Consider the following 22,616-nt stretch of genomic DNA (forward strand, 5'->3'; position numbering starts at 1 on the left):
GTGAAGGACTGTATGTGCACAAACAGATGCAGACGGGTGCCTGGAAAACTTCAACATACATGTACATCCCATCGCCCACACACACACACACACACACACACACACTGAAGGACTTCAGCAGGGCCGTAGAGGATAGACGCACTCATAAAGTGCATACATTTACACAGCTCATGTATCATATATAGAAAGAAGGTCACGTCGTAGCAAAGATCAGCACTTATAGGCCGCTTTCCCCTCCCTTCCACTGTGCTGATTGGTGATCGCATTGTGAATATCACTCTTCCCCACCTCCACACCCTTAAACGCTTGTGTGTGTGTGTGTATTTGTTGTTCTAATGACACGCATGCTTGAATAATTGGGAAGTCCTGGTTTTATTCATTGCTGCATTATGTGTGTGTGTGTGTTCCGCTTTTAGGCCAGGGAAGAACTGAAGCCTGTCAGGGAAGACTTTGAAGCCAAGAACAAGCAGCTATTGGACGAGATGCCCAAGTTCTACAACAGCCGCATCGACTACTTTCAGCCCAGCTTCGAGGCTCTGATCCGAGCTCAGGTGAGCCTTGAATGTTCCCCGCTCAGTCACAAACAAAGATGAACCTCCAACTATCAGTTAACGCATCATAGAAAACATGATTTTCTTTGTACATGCTCTAATATTCACAACTCATCCTCCCATCCGCACTTCCCTCCGCTCCTTCTCATCGTTTCCCTTCTGAAATGCAAAAATATATGCTCAAATGTATGGTCAATAAATGAATTTTCGAAGACTTGCAGGCATAGTAGCAAAATCAACCAGCAAGGATGGGAAATAATTACTTTAAACTAAGTTATTATGTGATTAACCATTATAATTGGACTTAAAATTGAAAGTTAACATGCTACAAAAGCAGGTTGTGACTGGTAATTCATCAAATAATGCATGCAATGTAAGTGTGATAGTAGAAGATGTATGAGGATTACAATAACAATGTCTCTCCGCTTATTATGTGTATATGTCATAAATATACTGTGCAAATTTAGCATTTTTACATAAATATAAATTTTTTTTGGAAATAATGCAAAATGCTGTGTCATGGCTATAATAAAATAGTTAATTAGTTGTATGAATGTGCACAAATATGACCCTTTTTTATATCCTAAATGTGAATAATTACATATTTTGATGACCTTTTTCAGTCTGACAAAACTACAAGTCTGAACCTGGGACAAAGGTTAAACAAAGTTGATACATAAAAGACAAGAAGAGTAGTAAAACATTTAATGATCAAGTCATGGTAAACAGTTTTATGATATTCATTTAATAAAAAGTTAAATACAACAGTTTTTTTTTTTTAACTAAATAAAACTGTTGCCTTTAATAAAAATCAAAAGCCAAAAATCAAAATCAAGTTAAAGAAACACCCTCACACACACACACACACACATAGTAGTAAATTTTAAAGCTGACGCTCCCTCCACCCAGACCTAATGTGATTAACCCTGAGTTACACATATACACACGCACACACATAGTAGAAACACTCCTTTATGCTGCACACACACACTCTCTCACTCTACACACTTCCCCTTCTCTCTAATGTGATTAACCCCCACAATCCTGCCTCCTTATGTCCACAGATCAGACTGCGTGTGTTATTTTAAGGGAAGTGTGTGTGTGTGTGAGAGAGAGCTAAACACTAGAATCTAATGAATGTAGTAAAAGAGGTAAAGCCAAGTCAAACACACACACACACACATACACACACAGTCATGTTTTCAGGATGTGCGCATTCACCCCCTCTCTGAATTTCAGGATCTTCATATCCTTCCTTATTTGTTATTTTGTGTGTTTTTTTTTTTTTGTTGAACAGTCCCTCTATTGCTGGCATAAGTGGATAATGAATAATGAATGAACATTTAAAGTGCATTTACCAAAGATAAAATGATCTTTTTTTTCAAGTCGTACAGAAATATACATTAAGTCAAATTTCTATAATAATAATAATAATGTATAAGGAAATCTTATGCAATGACATTCATATAAGTGTTCATAACAATAATCTGTGTGTGTGTGTATTAAGAAACACAAACAATAGGACAGTTTTCACCTAAAGGATCATCTGTGCTGTCATCCTCCTAACCTATTTTCACTCAGTGTTTTACAACAATAACTTAACTGTGACTTGCTGTTAACGCTGAATAGTCCAAGCAGGCCTTTTCTTGGTGGGTTAATCACATATATATAAAAGCTCTAATCTTCACGGCTCAGGGCTGAGCGGGCAGTGGAGATCTGTCAGGACCTGATCCACTGCCCTATGATCCCCCCAAAATGTCATCTTGATAGTCCTGAGAAACGGCCTCTCCTGGCTGTCTACATGCATATAACCGAGAAATTACACAGAGCCCTCACGTCTCTGTACTGCAATGAGAAAAAATGATCATTATTTACAGTAAATGTTACTGTAATTAAAAGATTTGTGTTGTATATTGCAGTAATAAGTATGAGATTATTTCACATTTGTAGAATGTTCTTGACTGGTTTTGTGAGATTTACCCATATAGGGCCAGAAAAATGAGCACTGAAAAGGCATGGACATTGGACACAGCAACTTTTGCATAGGCATTTGTCAGAGTTTCCCTTTCAGATACAGAATTTATGGGAGGAGAGTATTAAAATTACTTGCGCAACGTGATTTACTAAGGTTTGTGGACTTTGCATTAGTCAGTTTACTGGTATTTTGCACCGTTATATTATTTTGGTTTGTACATTTCCTTAACCCTTGTGCTGCATTAGATTTTTAACACCGTTGAGTGCATTAAGGACCAAAAATGGCCACATATTAAACATTGCCTAAAATATTATATATTATTATTATTTTCCACTTTTACCAAGTTAAATCTTTTAACCAGCATCAGTCCTCATCATAACTACCAAAAATGTATTCCATTTCAGGATTTTAACCCTTTAATTACCAGTTTTGTTTGCGAAACCATCGATTTGTATAAGAGGAAAAAACACAAAAAAAGTTCAATTATTTTCAATAAACTAAATGCAAAGAGAAAACTTTAGATTTGGATTATCACAGTCCCACTTTGCAAAAAATCCCACTTAGCGCGTTAGAGACCAAAAATGGCCACCTATTAAACATTGCCTATTGCCTAAAATAAGGTGCATTTCCACCCATAGGGAATAAATATGTAGTGACGTCATCTGGTGGAATACACTATATAATGCAAATATAATGCTTTTGCTTCAAAATGAAAGGATGTTTGTGCAAAAATCATGTTTCATGTATTACTGACAGCCTCAGATTTAAACAACGTTTTAATGGGTTTCAATGGGCCATTTTTGGTCTTTATGGTGCTGAGTGTTACTATTTGATCTACACAGTGTGTGTTATACATATTTTGCAAAATGGGATCACATTTTTTACATGTATCCAAAAAGTCACAATTTTGCCAAATTTCATACCATTTGCATTAAAACAGCCAAAATGGTCAAAGAAATTAAACTGCAAAAGACCAAAAATGTCCCTAATGCAGCATAAGGGTTAATATAGGAGATGATTCTTAATGTGTGTCAAGTAATAACACACAATCAGACATCTTGAGTTTAGAGACAGAATTCATTGTTTCCTGTTTAGTTAATCTATGATGATGTTGTACCTTTCGTCATTTCTAGAAAAGTCATTGATCACCCAGTTGGCTGACTGTACACATTATCACTTGATTGATATTAGCATCCGGAAGTGCCACTATTCATTTGATAACAGGTTCAACCTGTTTATGACTATTCCTCTAGGAGCTGATTTTGTCTTCTGGTCTACTTGTATAGACTAGTAAACAACAAGTGCATCAGCTTGTAAATGTCATTGATGGAACAATACATCATCAGACTTCCTTTAGCTAAAACCATTCCCAACGTTATGGAGACCGCAGTCTTTTGTGCAGCCACACTTTGTGGTGTTACGCTTTTGTCTCTTGCTCTATTGAAACCAGACGTGGGTGCTTTGGAAAAAACAAAGGTTATAAATAAATAAACACATGAATGTAGTATTAAGCTGATCTTAGATCAGGCCTGAAATGCAACAGATGGGCAACAGTGAGGCCTTAACAGATGACCGAGTCCCATTCATCAAGTGCTCTCTGTAACCCAGAGTGCCATACCTCCGACACCCACATACTCCGAGACACCGTCACCGACAGCAGCTCTCGGTGACGAGGAAGAGGAGGGTGTCTCTGTCAGACACCGGGTGTAGGTGGACTTCTGAGACTGCTGACTGTATTACTATAGGTGCAGTGAGAGACGTATTTCCCTTCATATCTGATGGACGTCAGATTAGACTAGGGATGGGACGGTATGAAAATTTCATATCACGATTATAGTGTCCAAAATAATCGTGATTATCAATATTATCACGGTTTTGTTAAAAATTTATGAAAGTGCTCAAAAAGAACTAATGCTCACACTGAAAACATTTCAACAAGTTTTATAATTGAAAATCAACAAACAACAAATAAAACAAGCCTCTCTATGCAGTTTTTAGGCAAGATTCTATTCTATGGCATTTGCTTCTTTATAATGCCCGTCGTCAATAGCAACGCATTATTACACAGCGCACATCTATATCACAACAGACGCACGCTCTTGTTTCATTCAAATACAACTTGCCGTCTTGCATCTCCGGTTTTTGATTGTATTGCAAAAATGAAATCAGAGTTGATTTATTGCGTACAGAGTTTGATAATATTGGTGTGATATATCTTGTCTGGACGATTGTTTTACAAAATGTCCCCGTAATTATGTGGTAAAAATGAAATCGGTTTAATACGTGATGTATCTATACTTTACTATCCCTTAAAACATCACTCTGAATAATAGTCTTGTTTGAAGTTGTTCGTTCGTCTTTGGCTCAAATCCACTTGCTACGAACTTTTCTTCACGGAAGCTTGACGTCTATTTCAAGTGAGTGACATAAAATGTTTCAACTCAAAACAACATTTCGTGCCCAATTGTTTCCCAGACGTAGTTTTGGTATTAAGGTCAAAGTTAACTTGCCTTGCGTTCGGGTGATGATCACACAAGACGACTCGGCAGATTTGAAGTGTTTCTATTGCAGTGACTTTTTGTTCGGCAGACAGGGTGACCATTCTCGATCAAGTTTCCCTCAGGACTTTTTTAAAACCCAAAATATGACTACACCTCAGATTTGGTCCTCTTAAAAGGCTGAAAAATCTCCTGAGCACGGTCACTGCCTTCCACCATTCCTTCTCGAATAGTAATTAAAAAAAATATTGCGTGCTGCGCGCCTGCGTCAGACTGGCCGACAGGATTCAGTGAGTTATTAAAATCGCGATAATCAAACACGGTTTTAATGATAATTAAATTTGAAACGATAATACTAACCGTCAGTGCATTTTATCACAGTTTATCGTGAAACCGGTTATCGTCCCATCCCTAGATTAGACGGTGTGTGTTTGTGTTTCCAGGAGTCCAGGAGTGGACAGTTTGACTCACCAAACATTGTCATGCTGAGAGTCCCTCATCCTGCTGAGTCATTCACACACCACACATATATTCACACACTCTTATATCAGGGGAAGAGGATTCATAGAAATTTGTCCTGAAGAGAGATACAGGCACACACGTCCATCCCGAATTTACACAGACTGGCAAATTTTCTAGAGAGTTCTGAGTCTTGACCTCTTGTTCAAGTGGGAACTCTTTAGATGCAGGAAAAAAAGGTTATTCACAAATCTTATCTTCCCCACTTATTTACCAGTACATATACCGAGTCTTCATTAAGCAAAAGCGTTAGACCAAGGATAGCAAACCCTGCTCCTGGAGCGCCACCATCCTGTGGAGTTTAGCTCAACCCCAATCCAACACACCTGAAGAAGCCAGTCAAGGTATTCAGGAACAGGTATAGCCCCTTTCACACAGAGATTCCGGAAAATACACGGATAATGTGACCCGGAATTTGTCCCGGGATTGTTTTCATGTCGGTTCATTCACACTGCCAGTGATTTTCCGGGATCTGTGAGTACGTTCACACACAACCCGTAAAGATCCCGGGAAGACACGTGACGTCAGGATGAGATGTGTAAAGTACATGTCGAAATGCACATACTGTTCCACAAAGATGGTCCTTTATGGAGCTCCTGTTCTCTGCTTCGTTCCAGTTTGCAGACATTTGTTCGTCCTTTCTTTGTTGATGATGAGCACAAACTTTATTCTAAGAGCAACAGAGTCGTCACTATGACACACCCCTTACGGCATTGGTCCTGGCTTTTGTTCACACAGAAGGCGTTCCGGCAATTTCCTGGGATCATCGCGCTGTGTGAAAGGGGCTTCAGTGTTGGAGCAGGGCGTGTAGGTCTGAAGGGCCCTATCATTTCCGCGATCACGGAATGGCGGACGGAATTGTGGAATTGGCCAATTAACGCGGAATTTCGTGGAATTTTACATATTTGGTTTGAAATTCTGTTTTTGTGTGGGAGAAGAACGTATGTCTGGTGAAAATTCAGAATGGGGGAAGCAAATCTGGGCGACACAACCCCCCCCCAAACCATCATTTCAGCTCCAATGACGAAATCAAAACAATGAAAGCATGGCGAAGTGGCTCTCTTTTCATCGGCAAAAAGTTAAGAAACTCGACGCTATAAGCAGTCGACAGTTTAAAGCTCATAACCGTATTTTGTTGTTACTTGAAGAGTGCAGTGTTATGTTGCATCATGCAGTATTTGTCCTGAAAAGGCTACTGAGTAAATGTCGGTATTACCTCAATAAATTTAAGGTCATTCCTAATTTATTTGTATTTTTTTTATACATTAATTATTAACTTGAAAAGCACACTCTTTTTATGACTAAAATAACAGTCAAGGGTAAAAAAAAACTAATTCCCAAAAATTTAAATGGAAAAAATTGAATTTGGGAAAAAATATAACGGATTTCATAGGGCTCTAAGAGTGGGAACTGAAGTCTGGAGGAAGGTGCCTCTCCAGGAGCAGGGTTGAAAAGCTTTTAAAAGTTGAACTCGACATCTTTAGAACATAATGCATGTAGCGAGATGCTGAAGAAGCTTGAGAGCCAATCCATTGGCCATAGATGGGCGAATTTCCATCGCTGTAACAGAATGATAACTACCATACAGCTAAAGCATGTGATATTTGTGACCTGTAATTTCTGTGGTATTAAAGTTACAGGATCAGCAGTTTTACAAAGGGCGTTGCAGGTTCACGTCCTGACTCAGTCCTAGTTGAGTCCCAGAAACTCTGGTTTCCCACAAAATCCCAATTGATGGAGGTCAGGTGAATTTTAGACACTAAATCGTGTGTGTGTCTACGTTATTTTCCGTGATCCACTCCATCTGTTGCTCAATCAAGTGCTTCGGAGTATACTTTATTGACCGTGAGTGCAAATGTATCACGTGAGCTACCTAGTGGACTTTTTGCCTTCAGACATGCAATGGACTGGCCAATCAAATGGGTGTTTTTTTCAGACGCAGGTAAAGGTTCTTGCATCCCTCCAACCTAGGAAAGTTGGTGTGGAGATGGATGGATAATTGTACAAAGGCAGTAATTATTCAATATAAGCAGATCTTATTGTCACTGTAGGAAGCCTCGAGCTGATTGGTCCATGGTTAGTGAGTGTTCTGAGATGGCATGATCCTTAATGTGTAGCCGGACTCGCTTTGGGACATCGGTGGCTTACAGTGCGTTAAATATGTTTAATTAGTTGTGTGTTTAGAATATATGAATCTGTGTGACACAAGTATAAATACTAATCTCCTTTGAAGCCTGTTCTGGTCAAGAATCACCCGCTTCCACAGGAAGGGCCCGTCTGGATGATGTGTTCAACGACCAACCACAATTAGATTTTTTTGTGTGTGTGTTTTTTTAAAGCGCGGTAAATCTTAAACGGACGAAACCACAATAATAGATCGGTGTGGTGTCTTGTTCAAATCATGGCACAGCTGTCTCCACAAATAGTTAAACATACAGCAGCAAAGGGATGATTGGACATGTGTGTTGACTTTGCGGTCAGAATATCCTTCCATCTGCTAGTAATAAGTACCGATTGTTTAGTGGATATATATCTCTGAATCAAAGCGGCCGAGTTATTGGGGATGTGGCGTTTTCTTGAGTCTCACGAAGGCAAAAACTGCGCAAACTCGAATCCTTGAAACTTATTTCTCACAAACTTGACCGTAACCACAGCCAATCAGATTGGAGCTTGTCGTTTTGGGAAAGCTGTTGTTTGCAGTCAGTGGGAGTGCCGTCTGAAGCCGAGACATAAATACGCTGCCGTACCTGCGCTTTAGCTTGCGTGTGGCGGCATCATTCATTGGCCGTTTTGATTGATCTCTGACAGGTCCAAGGCGGATTTTCCTCTGAACTAGTTTTCCTTCCAGCCCCACGTGCTGCACGGCAAACAGATCCCCTCTCCGCTCTTCATGTGGTGAGACCACCATAAACAGGACAGACCAGTATCCGCTTCCATTCAGCACTGGGCAGGAACTGGCCTCTCATAGATCACAGAGCGCCACTGACGGCCAGTCTTTGATTAGAGTCTGAAGTCATTTCGAGCAATCCCAGAGGCAGTTTACACAATCTATTCAAAAGAGATGTGCTTCATCACAGTGTTTGGTGCCGCATTTATTCATCTGTCCTACAAAAGCCCTCAAAAGTGTCTTTGCAATCCGTGGGTGTCTGAACTCAATGGCTCCTGTGTGAACAGTGGAGTTGAGTTACACTCATCAATCGAAACTCTGCCGCGTATCACTAGCTAACGAGACGAGCGTTTCCCTGCATTTCAGTGACAATCACGTATCAGATTTGGGGTCAATAATTGGAACAAACTCTTAAAGGGGGAAAAAAAATGTTTTCTTTTGTAATTTTGTGCAGAAAAAGAAAAAAAAAACAATGAAAGTCAATGGGGTCCAATATTACGCTATTTTGGACCCCATTGACTTTCATTGTAATTTTTTTTTTTTTAATTTCCCCTCAAAATGCAAGACATCAGTCAAGCATTCAGATCCCCGGCAACCACAGGTCTGAAGATCACAACACCCTAGCATCATGATGGCGAGTTTTGTGCTGGCAAACACCACCATATGTTTTCTCACTGGGTTTTTAGGCTATTGTAGACGTGGATTGTTTTTTGTTTTTTTTAAACGCTCATACAGTAAGCAGCTTGAATAAATGCGCTGTGTGTAGGTTTGAGAGCCGAGCAGCTGTATTTCCCAGCGCTTTCAATGGCGGCCCACTCCTCCTGGAGTCTTGTAATGTGATTAAAGGCTATTAATCATCAAAGCGTCTCTCGCGGGACCCCTGACTCACGGGCCGGGGGAAGAGCAGGGGCGGGACGTGTCAAGAAAGCTTTCAGCCGACACTCGCTCGCTCACACACCGATCACAGAAGATCAGGGTCACCTGCTACCCACAGACCCATGAGCGTAATCTCTGGATGATTTTTGGTTGTCTAGTACGAGCGGGAGTGAAGAATATCCCTCGTTTGAAAAAGCCAAGTTCTTTATTTAGAGGCGCACAAAGTTACAAACACACATGAAGCCTAGAAATGGCCTCACATATGCAGGGATTGTGTCTCTAGAATCACTATGTCGTAATTATCCGTGGAAAACGTGGGGGTTTTATTGAGTCTGATTTTCTGTGTCAATCCCGAGGGGCGTGGCTTGGACTTTTAGGGGCGTGGCATCATGAATCCGGTCAGATTCTAGGTGGTATTGATCACACATTTTGTGTACTGTTGTTGAAGGATCATTGGATAATATTATTAAATTGGCTAATTTTTGAGATGACGGGCTTGTACGACAAAACTACTTTTCCCATCATTCCCCGTGACTGCATGAGAATAATAAAATACATAAAAATGACCAATTAAAAAGCTTACGCACATCATCAATTGTGTTGTTCCAAACCAACATGTTACACTGTAAAAAATATTTTCATGATTCGTAATCACATTATTTCTTTTGTAAAATCAATCACCTTCGTTGTATTAACTCAATTTTTCCATTTCAATGAACTTACATTTTTAAGGCAGCCAGGTTACTTAATTTTTGTAAGTTAAACCAACAATATTTTTTACAGTGATACGAGTGGTAAAAATAAAAATGTAATACTGGGAATGTGTGCGTTACATGACCTCTCTTTCTCCGTTTTCTCCCAGGTGGCCTATTTTACGGAGATGCACAAGATCTTCACTGAACTGACGGATCAGATCGACCAGGGCGGGTTGACGGATGACCAGAGAAAACTAGAGAACGAGGCCAAACTCAATGAGCTGCGAGCGCTGTCCATCGTGGCCGACGACTGAAAACTGGGATTTTAACCAAGTCACGTCAACTTTTATTTATTTCTTTTTCTGTTTGTTACTTTTTATTGATAATGAAGTCTTATTCTGAATATTTTGTTGACAGATGAAGCCATCAGCAAACTTTTTTGTCTTGTCTCAGTTCATTTTTGCCTTTAGTCTCTACAACTGACCAATGATTGATCATATATCTTTCAGATTTTCCATCCGCCAGAGGCCAAATTAATATTTAAATTCCTATGGCTAAAGCTTAGTTTTCTATACTAATTGTTTATAGAGTTCACACTACTTATGAGGTTTTTTTTTTTATAATATAGTGCAACACTGGAATCGTGCAGAGAATCAACATTTATATTAAACTGTTGATTGATCATTGATACGCCGGTGGTTATCTTGGAAAAATGTTACAGTGCGATTGTCATTTAACAGAAACGCTTTTCACATGATCCTCTGCCTCCCTCTACTGACACATCTGAGTGTCTGACCTGTGTTTTTGTGTCAATTGTATTTGCTAATGAAGGAAAGTTTTGTTAATGTTATTTTTTTGCTCTATTTCCCAATAGTCTTACAGCCATAGTTCATAATGTACTACTGTTTGGAAAAGTTGCCAATTATTTAACCGCATACTGACAATCAATATATAATGAAGTATTTTTTTAAGAACATGATTGGTTCATTTTGAACACTATTGAAAATTCTCTTTTTATTTGATTTTAATTGGATTATTATCGTCATGGGTTCCAATCTGAGGGTTAAAATATAGTGTAAAATGTTCATTTTGGATAAAACATCTTACAACTAAATTAAACCTTACATGTGTTATTACAGTCCTGCTTTCCTTTTGACATAACCAAACACATTTTCTCTAAAACTCTGTACCATAGCCTTATTTTTAAAATGTGCATATTTCTTCTTTTCATTTCTCAAATCGAAGTGTTCTTTAAACATAATGTCGTTTAGTTGTCTTACAGTAAACTGCTTTTGGATGTCCACTGTTTGTCTGATGTGTTTATATAGCTTTACCAGGTCAAGGTGAAGACTTTAAACCTCATTTTATTTTGAATGGACACCTTTATCTTACCATTCAAGTCTGTTTCATGGCAGTGCACATCTGGGATCTGGCTTTAGACACAGTGATGGGTAAGATTGGTATTGAACCAGTTTGTAAACAACAGATTAACATTCGAATGAAAGTATTTGAGTGACGTCACTATGGGGGTCGAACATCATTCTGAATCACCCGGTTTCTATAGACACTATGTCAGTAAGAGCAGTGATCGTTATTCCACAGGAATTTGTAATAATTCATTGTCTTTATTCTTCTGTCAATAAAAGAATGTAAAATACAGTACAGCTCTATCAGCTGCAATTAGTCAAACATTTACAGTTGAAAACACTCATTTACAAACATTTCATCTGCCGACAACAAATGAAGCGAAGCATCAAAATTCATACAGATTGTTCTTTAGAGGTGCTCATAATTGAAAGCTAGTTCATCTGTTCCCAAATCATGTAAAATCCCAGCATTCCTGATCTATGTGTTAAGATGAAGAGTGTGTCTCTGACCTAAAACTCAATCTAGATACTAAATGAAAATACTTCAGTCTTGATCATAAATTATTGAGAACGGTTTCCTAGTGTCGTCACCCTTATTTAGCAGGTTAGTTGAACTGTTTTAGAAGAAATGGCTTGATAACTGATGCTGAGTGAGTGTGTTAGCTATATGGAGGATTTACTGTACATCTGTGCCATCTGCTCACTGAAGAGTCGTCGTAGATCCACACGCTTGCTCTTCAGGGTTGGCGTCAGGAGGCCGTTGGACACGCTAAACATTTCAGGGTGCAAATATAAGTCCTTCACCTGAGAAAGAGAAAGAGGGAAAACGGCTCAAACAGAATCTCTCCTCTGATATTCATCAACGCCTGAGTGTTTCATTGATTTAGCTGGACGTGAAGGTCCTCTACTGTCCCTAAGACTATCCCTTTAAAGTTTTAACCCGTATTCAGTTTAATTACTTAATTACTGGATAAGGAGTTCAACCAAAAAGTAAAATTTAACTTAATTTAACTTTAATTAATTAGCTTTAACTTTATTTAACTTAATTAAAATTTAGCTTAATACCAGGGCCGTATTAAGAGCTCACTGGGCCCCGGGGCTATGAGTTACCCACCACTTTAGGTCACCAATTACAGGAGTTAAATGTTATATTATTATTATACGAGTCATTTTATCCATCTATGATATACTTCACAGTTAAGAAATGTTACTTTTAACACGATTATTTTTTTCATATCAAAATGTATTGCGACTAAAATTTCATAATTATTGTGACCAATTTCAATATCACCAAAAAATAATAGTAGCTTAAGAAAATAATCTCAAGCTTACTGATGACAAGAGTCACAAATTAAAATAGAACAAAGGCACAATATATCGACTTATGAAAAACTTTAAGCACTGAATAATATTATATTATATAAAATAATCAAATATACAATAGCCTACATGGTTTTCACTATAAATTCAACATTCATTCTTGTTAATTTTGCAAAAGTAATTCAGTCAAATACAGAAACGTTAAATTACTTTCTTTCTGATGTTTGATTAACATTATTGACACACATGGCGACAGCATCTTTATTAGCAGCGTCGGCCGGCCTCTTGTGTCAAATTATATTTCTATATTTATTTTTCCAACAAATAAAACCAAACCGTCAATAAAAATTCATTTAATACACTTTTGAACTCAACAGATTCAGTGGCTCATTTGATAAAGCGTTGGGCTTTAAGCAAGAAGATCGGAGTTCAAATCCCTTTCTTGCTTACGTTAAATTGTTGTTGTTTTGGCCACTTTGTTTGATATAATCACATTTCTTCAACCCGGTATCACGACAAGACGTGAAATAATCACGTTTGTCCACTTTTGAAAACGTAGATGTCACGGTTTAAACCCCCTCAAACGTGAAACTTACACTTAAACTGAAACTTACCATCACGACCTATTGGTTTTCATTAAACCGAGAAAAATGGAATTTTGTTTTATTGACGATCACGGAGAAATGGTCTATTATTTAAAATGCAAAAAACATTTATTATTTTCAAGGTGAAAAGGATTCATTTGCCTCGATCCACGGCGAAAAAAACGTCTAAATGTCACATTTTTAATGAAGCAGCCTAAATAGTCCACTTTGGAAAATGTGTAGATGTCACGGTTTAACCCCCTCAAACGTGAAACTTGCATGTTTGCGTTAACACGCTCCAGTGGAGAGATATAGGCCTAGATGTTATTCGCCTCTGCCATAACGACCTATCGGTTTTCATTAAACCGAGAAAAATTTAATTTTGTTTTATTTACGATCACTGAGAAATGTTCTATTATTTAAAATGCAAAAAAACAACAACAAAAAAAAAACATTTATTATTTTCAAGGTGAAAAGGATTCATTTGCCTGGATCCACGCGAAGAAAACGTCTAAATGTCACATTTTTAATGAAGCAGCCTAAATATTCAGCTTTGGAAAATGTGTAGATGTCAGGTTTTCATTAAACCGAGAAAAATTGAATTTTGTTTTATTTAGGATCACTGAGAAATGTTCTATTATTTAAAATGCAAAAATAATAATAATAATAATAAATACATAAATTATTATTTTCAAGGTGAAAAGGATTCTTTTGCCTGGATCCACGCCGAAGAAAACGTCTAAATGTCACATTTTTAATGAAGCAGCCTAATAAGTAAAATGTCTATTTTCTTGGGCGTCCCCCAGCTCCTCGTTTAAGCAAAAGGTACGCTAAAACAACGTATTACATCGACGTTAAACCACGTTAACCATGTTAACCATGTTAACCATAACCTTTTAAATACTCGACCTAGTTCCGTTAGCAACGGGAAGAAACTCCTGTAACTTCAGTGCCCAACCCGTATCACGACAAGACGTGAAATAATCATGTTGGTCCACTTTGGAAAACGTGTAGATGTCACGGTTTAGTTTAAACTCAAAACCATAAATAGGGCTATACTGCCCTCTGTGTCAAATTATATTTCTATATTTATTTTTCCAACAAATAAAACCAAACCGTCAATAAAAATTCATTCAATACACCTTTGAACTCAACAGATTCAGTGGCTCAATTGATAAAGCGTTGGGCTTTAAGCAAGAAGATCTGAGTTCAAATCCCATTCTTGCTTACGTTAAATTGTTGTGATTATATCAAACAAAGTGGCCAAAACAACATTTCTTCAACCCGGTATAACGACAAGACAACGTGTAGATGTCACGGTTTAAACCCCCTCAAACGTGAAACTTACACTTAAACTGAAACTTACCATCACGACCTATTGTTTTTCATTAAATCGAGAAAAATGGAATTTTGTTTTATTGACGATCACGAAGAAATCGTCTATTATTTAAAATGCAAAAAACATTTATTATTTTCAAGGTGAAAAGGATTCATTTGCCTTGATCCACGCCGAAAAAACGTCTAAATGTCACATTTTTAATGAAGCAGCCTAAATAGTCCACTTTGGAAAATGTGTAGATGTCACGGTTTAACCCCCTCAAACGTGAAACTTACATGTTTGCGTTAACACGCTACAGTGGAGACTATCAGAATCCAGAGTTTTGAGAAGATTGGGGATACTTAATTTTTCACCCAAAAAAAAAAAAACGTAAGGGGTAACACTGTCGGTTTTTTTACGGGTCGAAATTTTGATTTTCGTTATCTCAGCTCTGGAAGGGTCTAGAGCCTCCATTGTTGCACTCAGGTCTAAGTCTCATGGCCCTCTATCAGAATTTGGGAAGATTGGAGAAACTTAATTTTTCGCCCAAAAAAAAAACGTAAGGGGTACCACTGTCGTTTTTTTTTTTTCGGGACGAATTTTTGAGTTTCGATATCTCAGCTCTGGAAGGGGCTAGAGCCTCCATTTTTGCACTCAGGTCTAAGTCTCATGGCCCTCTATCAGAATTTGGGAAGATCGGAGAAACTTAATTTTTCGCCCAAAAAAAAAAAACGTAAGGGGTACCACTGTCGTTTTTTTTTCGGGCCGAATTTTTGAGTTTCGATATCTCAGCTCTGGAAGGGGCTAGAGCCTCCATTTTTGCACTCAGGTCTAAGTCTCATGGCCCTCTATCAGAATTTGGGAAGATCGGAGAAACTTAATTTTTCGCCCAAAAAAAAAAAACGTAAGGGGTACCACTGTCGTTTTTTTTCGGGCCGAATTTTTGAGTTTCGATATCTCAGCTCTGGAAGGGGCTAGAGCCTCCATTTTTGCACTCAGGTCTAAGTCTCATGGCCCTCTATCAGAATTTGGGAAGATCGGAGAAATTTTATTTTTCGCCCAAAAAAAAAACCCGAAAGGGGTACCACTGTCGTTTTTTTTTTTCGGGCCGAATTTTTGAGTTTCGATATCTCAGCTCTGGAAGGGGCTAGAGCCTCCATTGTTGCACTCAGGTCTAAGTCTCATGGCCCTCTATCAGAATTTGGGAAGATTGGAGAAACTTAATTTTTCGCCCAAAAAAAAAAAAAACGTAAGGGGTAACACTGTCGGTTTTTTTACGGGTCGAAATTTTGATTTTCGTTATCTCAGCTCTGGAAGGGTCTAGAGCCTCCATTGTTGCACTCAGGTCTAAGTCTCATGGCCCTCTATCAGAATTTGGGAAGATTGGAGAAACTTAATTTTTCGCCCAAAAAAAAAAAACGTAAGGGGTACCACTGTCTTTTTTTTTTTCGGGCGTAATTTTTGAGTTTCGTTATCTCAGCTCTGGAAGGGGCTAGAGCCCCCATTTTTGCACTCAGGTCTAAGTCTCATGGCCCTCTATCAGAATTTGGGAAGATCGGAGAAACTTAATTTTTCGCCCAAAAAAAAAACGTAAGGGGTACCACTGTCGTTTTTTTTTTCGGGACGAATTTTTGAGTTTCGATATCTCAGCTCTGGAAGGGGCTAGAGCCTCCATTTTTGCACTCAGGTCTAAGTCTCATGGCCCTCTATCAGAATTTGGGAAGATCGGAGAAACTTAATTTTTCGCCCAAAAAAAAAAAACGTAAGGGGTACCACTGTCGTTTTTTTTTCGGGCCGAATTTTTGAGTTTCGATATCTCAGCTCTGGAAGGGGCTAGAGCCTCCATTTTTGCACTCAGGTCTAAGTCTCATGGCCCTCTATCAGAATTTGGGAAGATCGGAGAAACTTAATTTTTCGCCCAAAAAAAAAAAACGTAAGGGGTACCACTGTCGTTTTTTTTCGGGCCGAATTTTTGAGTTTCGATATCTCAGCTCTGGAAGGGGCTAGAGCCTCCATTTTTGCACTCAGGTCTAAGTCTCATGGCCCTCTATCAGAATTTGGGAAGATCGGAGAAATTTTATTTTTCGCCCAAAAAAAAAACCCGAAAGGGGTACCACTGTCGTTTTTTTTTTCGGGCCGAATTTTTGAGTTTCGATATCTCAGCTCTGGAAGGGGCTAGAGCCTCCATTGTTGCACTCAGGTCTAAGTCTCATGGCCCTCTATCAGAATTTGGGAAGATTGGAGAAACTTAATTTTTCGCCCAAAAAAAAAAAACGTAAGGGGTACCACTGTCATTTTTTTTTCGGGCCGAATTTTTGAGTTTCGATATCTCAGCTCTGGAAGGGGCTAGAGCCTCCATTTTTGCACTCAGGTCTAAGTCTCATGGCCCTCTATCAGAATTTGGGAAGATTGGAGAAACTTAATTTTTCGCCCCCAAAAAAAAACGTAAGGGGTACCACTGTCGTTTTTTTTCGGGCCGAATTTTTGAGTTTCGATATCTTCGCTCTGGAAGGGGCTAGAGCCTCCAATTTTGCACTCAGGTCTAAGTCTCATGGCCCTCTATCAGAATTTGGGAAGATCGGAGAAACTTAATTTTTCGCCGAAAAAAAAAACGTAAGGGGTACCACTGTCGTTTTTTTTCGGGCCGAATTTTTGAGTTTCGATATCTCAGCTCTAGAAGGGGCTAGAGCCTCCATTTTTGCACTCAGGTCTAAGTCTCATGGCCCTCTATCAGAATTTGGGAAGATTGGAGAAACTTAATTTTTCGCCCAAAAAAAAAAAACGTAAGGGGTACCACTGTCGTTTTTTTTCGGGCCGAATTTTTGAGTTTCGATATCTCAGCTCTGGAAGGGGCTAGAGCCTCCATTTTTGCACTCAGGTCTAAGTCTCATGGCCCTCTATCAGAATTTGGGAAGATCGGAGAAATTTTATTTTTCGCCAAAAAAAAAAAAGGAAAGGGGTACCACTGTCGGTTTTTTTTTCGGGCTGAATTTTTGAGTTTCGATATCTCAGCTCTGGAAGGGGCTAGAGCCTCCATTTTTGCACTCAGGTCTAAGTCTCATGGCCCTCTATCAGAATTTGGGAAGATCGGAGAAACTTAATTTTTCGCCCAAAAAAAAAAACGTAAGGGGTACCACTGTCGTTTTTTTTTCGGGCCGAATTTTTGAGTTTCGATATCTCAGCTCTGGAAGGGGCTAGAGCCTCCATTTTTGCACTCAGGTCTAAGTCTCATGGCCCTCTATCAGAATTTGGGAAGATTGGAGAAACTTAATTTTTCGCCCAAAAAAAAAAAACGTAAGGGGTACCACTGTCGTTTTTTTTTCGGGCCGAATTTTTGAGTTTCGATATCTCAGCTCTGGAAGGGGCTAGAGCCTCCATTTTTGCACTCAGGTCTAAGTCTCATGGCCCTCTATCAGAATTTGGGAAGATTGGAGAAACTTAATTTTTCGCCCAAAAAAAAAAAACGTAAGGGGTACCACTGTCGTTTTTTTTTCGGGCCGAATATTTGAGTTTCGATATCTCAGCTCTGGAAGGGGCTAGAGCCTCCATTTTTGCACTCAGGTCTAAGTCTCATGGCCCTCTATCAGAATTTGGGAAGATCGGAGAAACTTAATTTTTCGCCCAAAAAAAAAAACGTAAGGGGTACCACTGTCGTTTTTTTTTCGGGCCGAATTTTTGAGTTTCGATATCTCAGCTCTGGAAGGGGCTAGAGCCTCCATTTTTGCACTCAGGTCTAAGTCTCATGGCCCTCTATCAGAATTTGGGAAGATTGGAGAAACTTAATTTTTCGCCCAAAAAAAAAAACGTAAGGGGTACCACTGTCGTTTTTTTTCGGGCCGAATTTTTGAGTTTCGATATCTCAGCTCTGGAAGGGGCTAGAGCCTCCATTTTTGCACTCAGGTCTAAGTCTCATGGCCCTCTATCAGAATTTGGGAAGATTGGAGAAACTTAATTTTTCGCCCAAAAAAAAAAAACGTAAGGGGTACCACTGTCTTTTTTTTTCGGGCCGAATTTTTGAGTTTCGATATCTCAGCTCTGGAAGGGGCTAGAGCCTCCATTTTTGCACTCAGGTCTAAGTCTCATGGCCCTCTATCAGAATTTGGGAAGATCGGAGAAATTTTATTTTTCGCCCAAAAAAAAAAAACGTAAGGGGTACCACTGTCGTTTTTTTTTCGGGCCGAATTTTTGAGTTTCGATATCTCAGCTCTGGAAGGGGCTAGAGCCTCCATTTTTGCACTCAGGTCTAAAACTCATGGCCCTCTATCAGAATTTGGGAAGATTGGAGAAACTTAATTTTTCGCCCAAAAAAAAAAACGTAAGGGGTACCACTGTCGTTTTTTTTTGGGGGCCGAATTTTTGAGTTTCGATATCTCAGCTCTGGAAGGGGCTAGAGCCTCCATTTTTGCACTCAGGTCTAAGTCTCATGGCCCTCTATCAGAATTTGGGAAGATTGGAGAAACTTAATTTTTCGCCCAAAAAAAAAAACGTAAGGGGTACCACTGTCGTTTTTTTTTTTCGGGCCGAATTTTTGAGTTTCGATATCTCAGCTCTGGAAGGGGCTAGAGCCTCCATTTTTGCACTCAGGTCTAAGTCTCATGGCCCTCTATCAGAATTTGGGAAGATTGGAGAAACTTAATTTTTCGCCCCCCCAAAAAAAAACGTAAGGGGTACCACTGTCGTTTTTTTTCGGGCCGAATTTTTGAGTTTCGATATCTCAGCTCTGGAAGGGGCTAGAGCCTCCATTTTTGCACTCAGGTCTAAGTCTCATGGCCCTCTATCAGAATTTGGGAAGATCGGAGAAACTTAATTTTTCGCCCAAAAAAAAAAACGTAAGGGGTACCACTGTCGTTTTTTTTTCGGGCCGAATTTTTGAGTTTCGATATCTCAGCTCTGGAAGGGGCTAGAGCCTCAATTTTTGCACTCAGGTCTAAGTCTCATGGCCCTCTATCAGAATTTGGGAAGATTGGAGAAACTTAATTTTTCGCCCAAAAAAAAAAACGTAAGTGGTACCACTGTCGTTTTTTTTTTTCGGGCCGAATTTTTGAGTTTCGATATCTCAGCTCTGGAAGGGGCTAGAGCCTCCATTTTTGCACTCAGGTCTAAGTCTCATGGCCCTCTATCAGAATTTGGGAAGATTGGAGAAACTTAAATTTTCGCCCAAAAAAAAAAACGTAAGAGGTACCACTGTTGTTTTTTTATTCGGGCCGAATTTTTGAGTTTCGATATCTCAGCTCTGGAAGGGGCTAGAGCCTCCATTTTTGCACTCAGGTCTAAGTCTCATGGCCCTCTATCAGAATTTGGGAAGATTGGAGAAACTTAATTTTTCGCCCCCCCAAAAAAAACGTAAGGGGTACCACTGTCGTTTTTTTATTCGGGCCGAATTTTTGAGTTTCGATATCTCAGCTCTGGAAGGGGCTAGAGCCTCCATTTTTGCACTCAGGTCTAAGTCTCATGGCCCTCTATCAGAATTTGGGAAGATCGGAGAAACTTAATTTTTCGCGCAAAAAAAAAAAACGTAAGGGGTACCACTGTCGTTTTTTTTTCGGGACGAATTTTTGAGTTTCGATATCTCAGCTCTGGAAGGGGCTAGAGCCTCCATTTTTGCACTCAGGTCTAAGTCTCATGGCCCTCGATCAGAATTTGGGAAGATTGGAGAAACTTAATTTTTTGCCCCCAAAAAAAACGTAAGGGGTACCACTGTCGTTTTTTTTTTCGGGCCGAATTTTTGAGTTTCGATATCTCAGCTCTGGAAGGGGCTAGAGCCTCCATTTTTGCACTCAGGTCTAAGTCTCATGGCCCTCTATCAGAATTTGGGAAGATTGGAGAAACTTAATTTTTCGCCCAAAAAAAAAAACGTAAGGGGTACCACTGTCGTTTTTTTTTCGGGCCGAATTTTTGAGTTTCGATATCTCAGCTCTGGAAGGGGCTAGAGCCTCCATTTTTGCACTCAGGTCTAAGTCTCATGGCCCTCTATCAGAATTTGGGAAGATTGGAGAAACTTAATTTTTCGCCCAAAAAAAAAAAACGTAAGGGGTACCACTGTCGTTTTTTTTTCGGGCCGAATTTTTGAGTTTCGATATCTCAGCTCTGGAAGGGGCTAGAGCCTCCATTTTTGCACTCAGGTCTAAGTCTCATGGCCCTCTATCAGAATTTGGGAAGATTGGAGAAACTTAATTTTTCGCCCAAAAAAAAAAAACGTAAGGGGTACCACTGTCGTTTTTTTTTCGGGCCGAATGTTTGAGTTTCGATATCTCAGCTCTGGAAGGGGCTAGAGCCTCCATTTTTGCACTCAGGTCTAAGTCTCATGGCCCTCTATCAGAATTTGGGAAGATCGGAGAAACTTAATTTTTCGCCCAAAAAAAAAAACGTAAGGGTTACCACTGTCGTTTTTTTTTCGGGCCGAATTTTTGAGTTTCGATATCTCAGCTCTGGAAGGGGCTAGAGCCTCCATTTTTGCACTCAGGTCTAAGTCTCATGGCCCTCTATCAGAATTTGGGAAGATTGGAGAAACTTAATTTTTCGCCCAAAAAAAAAAACGTAAGGGGTACCACTGTCGTTTTTTTTCGGGCCGAATTTTTGAGTTTCGATATCTCAGCTCTGGAAGGGGCTAGAGCCTCCATTTTTGCACTCAGGTCTAAGTCTCATGGCCCTCTATCAGAATTTGGGAAGATTGGAGAAACTTAATTTTTCGCCCAAAAAAAAAAACGTAAGGGGTACCACTGTCGTTTTTTTTTCGGGCCGAATTTTTGAGTTTCGATATCTCAGCTCTGGAAGGGGCTAGAGCCTCCATTTTTGCACTCAGGTCTAAGTCTCATGGCCCTCTATCAGAATTTGGGAAGATTGGAGAAACTTAATTTTTCGCCCAAAAAAAAAAACGTAAGGGGTACCACTGTCTTTTTTTTTCGGGCCGAATTTTTGAGTTTCGATATCTCAGCTCTGGAAGGGGCTAGAGCCTCCATTTTTGCACTCAGGTCTAAGTCTCATGGCCCTCTATCAGAATTTGGGAAGATCGGAGAAATTTTATTTTTCGCCCAAAAAAAAAAACGTAAGGGGTACCACTGTCGTTTTTTTTTCGGGCCGAATTTTTGAGTTTCGATATCTCAGCTCTGGAAGGGGCTAGAGCCTCCATTTTTGCACTCAGGTCTAAAACTCATGGCCCTCTATCAGAATTTGGGAAGATTGGAGAAACTTAATTTTTCGCCCAAAAAAAAAAACGTAAGGGGTACCACTGTCGTTTTTTTTTGGGGCCGAATTTTTGAGTTTCGATATCTCAGCTCTGGAAGGGGCTAGAGCCTCCATTTTTGCACTCAGGTCTAAGTCTCATGGCCCTCTATCAGAATTTGGGAAGATTGGAGAAACTTAATTTTTCGCCCAAAAAAAAAAACGTAAGGGGTACCACTGTCGTTTTTTTTTTCGGGCCGAATTTTTGAGTTTCGATATCTCAGCTCTGGAAGGGGCTAGAGCCTCCATTTTTGCACTCAGGTCTAAGTCTCATGGCCCTCTATCAGAATTTGGGAAGATTGGAGAAACTTAAATTTTCGCCCAAAAAAAAAAACGTAAGGGGTACAATGTTGTTTTTTTATTCGGGCCGAATTTTTGAGTTTCGATATCTCAGCTCTGGAAGGGGCTAGAGCCTCCATTTTTGCACTCAGGTCTAAGTCTCATGGCCCTCTATCAGAATTTGGGAAGATTGGAGAAACTTAATTTTTCGCCCAAAAAAAAAAACGTAAGGGGTACCACTGTCGTTTTTTTTCGGGCCGAATTTTTGAGTTTCGATATCTCAGCTCTGGAAGGGGCTAGAGCCTCCATTTTTGCACTCAGGTCTAAGTCTCATGGCCCTCTATCAGAATTTGGGAAGATCGGAGAAACTTAATTTTTCGCCCAAAAAAAAAAACGTAAGGGGTACCACTGTCGTTTTTTTTTCGGGCCGAATTTTTGAGTTTCGATATCTCAGCTCTGGAAGGGGCTAGAGCCTCCATTTTTGCACTCAGGTCTAAGTCTCATGGCCCTCTATCAGAATTTGGGA

At 39.5% G+C, this 22,616-nt stretch overlaps 2 protein-coding genes across 2 annotated transcripts in view; one reads left to right on the plus strand and one right to left on the minus strand.

The window, feature by feature from the left end:
- bin3 (bridging integrator 3) overlaps positions 1-10,527 on the plus strand; it is a 75,982-nt gene extending 65,455 nt beyond the window's left edge. Inside the window, exons 8-9 of the mRNA XM_039674602.2 lie at positions 417-551; positions 10,169-10,527. Coding sequence (XP_039530536.1) covers positions 417-551; positions 10,169-10,315 — 282 coding nt within the window. The 3' untranslated portion in view covers positions 10,316-10,527. The remainder of the gene's footprint in view (positions 1-416; positions 552-10,168) is intronic.
- A 1,079-nt stretch (positions 10,528-11,606) lies between these two features.
- acsl2 (acyl-CoA synthetase long chain family member 2) overlaps positions 11,607-22,616 on the minus strand; it is a 134,581-nt gene continuing 123,571 nt past the window's right edge. Inside the window, exon 21 of the mRNA XM_039674596.2 lies at positions 11,607-12,172. Coding sequence (XP_039530530.1) covers positions 12,032-12,172 — 141 coding nt within the window. The 3' untranslated portion in view covers positions 11,607-12,031. The remainder of the gene's footprint in view (positions 12,173-22,616) is intronic.

The sequence above is a fragment of the Pimephales promelas genome, chromosome 14 (assembly GCF_988280905.1).
Source record: "Pimephales promelas chromosome 14, fPimPro1.hap1.1, whole genome shotgun sequence".
Taxonomy (NCBI): domain Eukaryota; kingdom Metazoa; phylum Chordata; class Actinopteri; order Cypriniformes; family Leuciscidae; genus Pimephales; species Pimephales promelas.